This window comes from Sinohyriopsis cumingii, chromosome 10, assembly GCF_028554795.1.
Source record: "Sinohyriopsis cumingii isolate HCF-2022 chromosome 10, ASM2855479v2, whole genome shotgun sequence".
Taxonomy (NCBI): Eukaryota; Metazoa; Mollusca; class Bivalvia; order Unionida; family Unionidae; genus Sinohyriopsis; species Sinohyriopsis cumingii.
In genome coordinates, this window is record NC_142970.1 from 108,036,344 (window position 1) to 108,043,137 (window position 6,794).

The 6,794-nt window shown below is 37.0% G+C and overlaps 1 protein-coding gene and 1 long non-coding RNA gene across 2 annotated transcripts in view; one reads left to right on the forward strand and one right to left on the reverse strand.

Annotated features, from left to right (window-relative positions):
- The window catches only part of LOC149790803 (uncharacterized), a 49,087-nt gene extending 46,990 nt beyond the window's left edge, over positions 1-2,097 (reverse strand). The window contains exon 1 of the long non-coding RNA XR_016423907.1: positions 1,758-2,097. This is a non-coding gene — a long non-coding RNA (uncharacterized LOC149790803). The remainder of the gene's footprint in view (positions 1-1,757) is intronic.
- A 682-nt stretch (positions 2,098-2,779) lies between these two features.
- LOC149790804 (uncharacterized) lies at positions 2,780-4,952 on the forward strand. Its single transcript, XM_089973269.1, has one exon. It carries the CDS (start codon positions 2,780-2,782, stop codon positions 4,850-4,852), a length of 2,073 nt encoding a protein of 690 aa, XP_089829395.1. The 3' UTR covers positions 4,853-4,952.
- Positions 4,953-6,794: the final 1,842 nt, after the last annotated feature.

Here is a 6,794-nt window from a genome sequence, read left to right on the forward strand (position 1 = left end):
TAACAAGTGGTAATGGTGTGGGTGGGAAGTAGCACATTTACTCAAGGGCACCATACCAAGGGAGGGCCGATGGGAGCTTCTTTCTTTGCCGCTTAAATTTGCATAGTATTTCACCTTCACCTTGGTGTAACGTAGGCGATTTTTCACAAAGCTAGGATGGGGGTTGGGGTGTAGGCAAGTGACAAAAACAGGCTCTTTACAGGAAAGTAGGAGAGATACTAAACTCGAGTGTTCATACGGGGTGGGGGCGGACGGTGCGGTCGCCCTCGGTGCTTGAGGTCTTGTAGCTACAAAACAGCCTAGGAACCCATTTAACCTTAGGACGCCACCAAATATTTGGAGAAAAGGTGACAGCTATTGAGGACCACCAGTAAACCGGTCGAAATTTCAAAGCAATCGGGATAAGTGTTTGCAACTCTTCTCACCCCTCAGTAGCTTATGATGTGCTAGATGTAAGCCTTTACAACATGGACAAGTGTATTAGAAAGAAATGGTTGCATTATATTATTTTAGTTTTGAAACGATATTAATACGCATGATTTAAGCAACACTAGAAACGTCATGCATCAAACTGAAGGTATATGTAATACCAAACAGACAGAATTTATAAGTGTAACACAACATCCCCGAAACGTGACAAAAGCGTGGGACCTGTTACGTCAAGACGGTATTTTTATGTAATTTTTCACAGACATATTTTTCTCCTTAATAAACTTCTTAAATGAAATAGGTACATAAGCCGTTTTCGTCACTTCATAGTATTTGTGTCTACACAGTCAGTATGGATTCCTCTGACAGAAATCAAGGGCTATAGGATTAATTATAGAGAATTACAAATATACATTAAACAGAAGAAAATTTATATTCCCGTATATATATATATATATATATATATATATATATATATATATATATATATATATATATATATATATATATATATATGTGTGTGTGTGTGTGTGTGTGTGTGTGTGTGTGTGTGTATAATTTTGCCATATTCCAGGACATTTTATTGAGATTTGTTGTTGTGTTGAACATTTAATACAAATAATTAAATTGCATAAATAAACGCTGACCGTTTAGATGAAATAAAAACTGATAAGAGTTCTTATTGATCAATTGTTGCAATAGTCTATGTGATTTCCAATGCTACTCAATAATAATAATAATAAAAACAACAACACAGATTGGAAACATATGCCGCTTTAAAGAGTGACCTTGAATATTTGTTATATTGCTTGCATACTTATATTAGTAAGCTACCTACCAGCCAATCAATAACAAATATTTCGATATTACATACATTCACATATACATATCTGTTAATCTCTGTATCAATCATGAACAGCGCGAGACGTTACGGCACCCTGTGCGTAGCAAACATTTGGCACCCCCTCCCCCCACTCCGTATCATTAAAATATTTCCTAGCAAAACACCTTGTAACAAATGTAAGTTATGACCGCTAAAGAATTTTTCATATGAAGAAAAAAAAAAAAAATTTTGTTTGCAGTTTAGCTCCAGTTTTAATTTTCGCACCTCTTTTCTTCTCCGATTTTGCACCCCTCTGAAAATGGCACCCTGTGCAAGTGCGCTGCTCGTATGCAGCTGGTACTTATGCTATCAGCGACAGATTTATCTATCAAACAAAATACACACATACACACTGACGGACAGAGACAGATATGCATATGAATATACATGCATACAAACATAAATGCATTTACACAAACAAATATATAACTTCATAGATACATACGTTGTCGAGATCTGAAAGCAGAATGCATTGTCCTCGACGATTTGTCAAAAGTGATTGTTCTCAAGAGACTAATTGTATTGATCTGTAACAGGAGTCTAATCCGGGACTAGCGGGTCTCGCGCCCCGCGGTTATGTAGGCAGTCCTTTTGAAAATATGCATTTTGATTAATACTTATTCCATTCTTCTGTATTGTTTTGTGATGATGTTTTATGTATCCACCACAACATGTGACTATCTTGTTTAAGAACAGTATGCAACTACGTAATACAAATGTTAGTACTATCGTGCAATAATTGTGTGGGATTTTTGTATATAGTTTTTAAATTGTTGTTGCTCATGCGGCCCGCGACGTGAAACATTCTATCTCTTTTGGCTTCCACCCAACAAAGGTTGGACGTCCCTGTATATAAATAAAACATGCCAAGCATGTATTAGCAGATATTACGTAGGCAAGGTAGTTTTGATGTTTACACGGTGTGCCTGAATGAAAATAAGTCCTGTTTTTGCCATTGGATTTCGGTAAAATTGTACCCTTTAACAAACTGTATACACGTTACCAGTCACCTGAATTCGGAAGTAACACGTAAAGACCCAAATAGCCCATGCTAACAGGGGCGACCAGGTGAGCATTTATAATGAAACACTAAGGTGAAGGCAATCTTGTACATTCTACTCTCATGGCTGACGGTGTAATACCCGTATTATCTCACTATCAAGGGTTACGTTGTCCGATATGTTTCAACGTGTATACAGTCCCAAAGACTTTGCCATGCTTCCATAGCTACTGCCAACAGTGTCTACACAAATACATCATGAAAAATGTGCCCAAAGGAGAAATGGGTGTCGCTTTCCATTCACTTTTCTTGTATTAAAAATAGATTTAATTTACTACCGAATGAACCGTATACGAGACTTTAAACGACCAGGAAGTAAAATGTTAGTACGAACAATCACCAGAACGTCTAAGTAAATATCTACAAAGACGGTATATCAAGTAGGCAGTGTTCTGCATTATACTATCATGGCTAACAGTGTAACTCTCATTTCCTGGGACGCTCAAGGGTTACGTTGTCCGATTTGTCTTGATGTTTATACAGCACCAAAGAATTTACCATGCCTCCATACATACTGTCAACATTGTTTACACAAATACGTTGTGAAAAATGTACCTGAGGGGAAACCAGCGGCCAGTTTCTATTGCCCAGAGTGTAGAAAGGAAACCTTTCCTCCACGCCCTGATATTCCTGTAGATATGTGGGCAGACCATTATCCATACAACACTGTGTTGTTGTCTGTGTTACCACCAGAAAAAAGGAAAGTAGATAAGAACTGTGATTCTTGTTTCTGTGCAGGAAACCCTGTGGGAGCTACCAGCTACTGTACAGTATGTAAAGAAGCTCTTTGTCCAACATGTGAAAAGGTGCATAGGAAGAACAAGGCATTGAGAGACCATGCAGTCGTGAATATGCAAGACCTTTTCACAGATCCCGAACTAGCTGTTAACTTCTCGGTGAGTGTCACTTGCCCCGAGCATGATGTTAAAGAGCTCGAGTTTTACTGCAAATCCCACAGTAGCATGTGCTGCTCTGAATGTTTTTACAACGTCCATAGGGACTGCAGTAAAGTTTTTAAACTAAAAGACCATTCTGAAAGACTACTGAAGGAAAAAGAAGCAAATACAGCTGTGGACCGATTAAAAAAACTTAAGTCCCACTTGGATCAATTTAAAAATGAAAATCAAGGATCATTTGAAAAGATTAAAGCTGACGTGAATAACATGCCAGATAAAATCGAGGAGCTCAGGAAGAAAATAAACACTTTACTCGACAATGTAAAAGCCAAAATCACGATAGAGAAAAATGCTTTTCTGAAAGAGGAGTCAATAGTCCGACATGAAGAAAATCAAAAATGTGAATCCATAACTTCCTCCATTACAAACTCCCTACATCTTTTAGAAACAGTTTTGGCACATGGCACTCCTCTTCATATCTTGACCACTCTGCACAAAATTGAAGAACAACTTGTCCATTATAACGCATCTGTCAAGGAGAGATATTGTGAAATTAGACAGGTTGACACTAAGCTCTGTCTTGATGATCGCCTGTTGTCTTTGATGAAAGATAGCGAGACCAATATCGCTAAAATTGACATTGTTGAAAAGAAACACAGTCTTAAATCTTATTATTTGCCTCTCATTACAGAGAAAGCAGTAATGGCAACCGGGTTAAGTCATGATGCATATCAAGCAAAGACGAGTGTGGACGGAAATCAGAACACACAAAAATGTCTCAGCTTTAAACCTTTGAAGAACTGCAAGCCCGTACACGCTGGACAGTTTTATGCAGACTACCCATTTGACAAGACTCCTATGTACAGTGGTATAACTTTTCTACCAGATGATAAAATCATGCTTGTAGATAACCATAATTATGCATGTAGACTGTATGATTCATCATACAAGCACATTGCTGACTATACATTGACTTCAACACCCTTTAGCTTATGTGTTCTGGAAGGATTTAAGGTAGCAGTGACACTTGGTAATGAGAAAAAGATCATACTTTTGACTGTGGATAGCTCCATACAACCGGGGATGATAATTAAGACGAGTCTGAGTTGTAACGGGATAGCCGCCCTGTCTGGAGATCAGCTAGTTGTAAGTGGATGGAGGAACAATGTTATATACTGGTGTATTGTAGCCATGGATGGATCGGAGAAAACATCTGTTAAAGTTTGTTATACACGTTATTGTTCTCATTTGACTGTGAATAACAGTAGGACACGTATTTACGTTTCGTCTTACAGAGAATCGGCCGCAGTGTATGCGTACAGTTTGGACGGGGCTCTAATATTCAGATATGAGCACCAGGCACTGGATGGCGCAAGTGGAGTAGCGACGGACAGGGAAGACAATTTGTATGTTGTAGGCCAGCAGTCTCGCAATATTCATCAGGTTTCTTCAAGTGGAGCTCCTTTACAAGTGTTCTCTAAGGAAATCCTAGAATATCCAGATAGTCTCTCTTTCACTTCCAGAGGCGATGAATTTCTTCTTACAGGATACAACGAACTAGTGTCAAAATTTAAATTGAAATAGTGATGACGAAAATATTTCTCAGCACACTGACATATATACCGCCATATAATTTCACATTATTTGTATTTCCTCATGTGTCTGATTAAATAAGTAAACTTGTTATATGCTCATTTTTTCCCCCGTTAACTTTATATTGTCAGAATCGTTCAATATTCCCCGATACTGAACGCGCGCGACAATACACATATAGCATTCACGTGAATAAAGGAACTACTTTCTATTGTAAACAATGACGCAGACTACAGCACTTTTGATTTGTAAACAAATCATATACACTCGCGTAAGAGGCTCTTTACGTTGTGGTTGTTTAAATTTGTTTCTGAATGAACTAAAACATGTTGACTGCACAACCCCCCCCCCCCCCCCCCGCTGTTTTGGCACATTCCGCGTTGATACAATGTTACGGATTTAGGCTAGCTACATTATATAAAAGACGGAAGATTAGGTCCTTACAAATAACATACAAGTGACAAAGCATATACTGTTTTCTTTAGCTGGTGATAAGAATGGCAAAATAGAATATACTTACAGTTTTACATCCTGAATTTCCTCAAAATGTATTTTCTTAATTCTGCAAATCCGAATTACATGAGCCATGTCATCGGTTTTCAATCTGGATTACACATTTCAAAATTGTGCTGTAATTTCGATGATAAGTGAATTGCATCCTCCTTACTGCACTCAAAATGAAATAAGCATTAAATTCCATAGCGTCTTTTTGATAATTCAAATTGAAAGACTTTATATTTTCCCCACATTATGATTTCAAATATTCAATGACAGAAACAGAAACACATTTGCAGACGTAAAGACGCTTCTCCTGCGCCACATCAATCCGATGTATTTCATTTATAACTTGCACAGATGAATCCAGTTCAAAATCACAAATTTTCGTCGAATCGAAACAAAATACCAAAATATATTCATTCCAGATCAAATGGAACAGTTGTTGCAATGCACATTCATTCATTCACAATATGACTGCAAATTTCAATTTTAACTAGACACGCCATTTTCTTTCGAAAGTTATGTCGAGCGCGCGACTAAGTTCAAATTTATCTGGGCGGAGTTATGTGCCCATTAATAATGATGTCATTGTGTAAAGACAAATCTGCGCTTGTGTATTTAGTTTGGAATACGGCATTCATTCATTTACGTTGTTTCTTATAGTGTATTTTGTTTACATAATTAAACCTTAGGTAGAATAAAAAAATGAGCATATAATAAAAAGGTTACTGCATTTGTATGGGAAAATATGAACTTGTTTTGTCGGAGGGATATACTGTACTCACAAGTTCGTGCAGTATTCCATCCCAAAACTCGTTCATATTTTCCCATATAAATGCAGTAACCTATAAATATTGTAGGATGAATACACATATGATGTTTTATAAAATAGTTTGCTGTGTAGTTCCATGTATTTCGTGAATATTGTTCATAGATTGATAAAATAAACTGCCACGCTCATAAAGGGCATGCTTGTATTTCAAATATGTTTTAAATAAATGGTAATAAAGGTGACGAGTTGATAACTGAAAAGTGCCGTGAGCAAACCCTCGAAAGGATTTCAAAATCATTTTTTCTGTACAATAACCTCAAATTGTAAGCATGGATCAAACCCTGAATGTGTGGCAGACACACAAGGTTGTAAATTGCTACAGCCTTGAGAAGAAAGCATCAAATGTATAATAGAAAATGACGAATTAGATACAAAATTCATTGTATATGAGGCGAAACTTATATGCTATGGAATGGTAATGGGACATGGCTCAGCCTAAACGTTGCATGTTTTCATGACAAAAATCTATTAAAACTTTCTGATTTACAGCACAAAGAGGAACATTTGGTACATAACACCCACTTATATTTATTACTGAATCTTTCTTCATAACAATAAATTCTAAATTCACCTAAATCATATGTTTGTCCCGATACGATTTGG

Excerpts from the sequence above, each read along its gene's own strand:
- LOC149790804 (XM_089973269.1), top strand. The coding sequence starts at position 2,780 with ATGGCTAACAGTGTAACTCTCATTTCCTGGGACGCTCAAGGGTTACGT.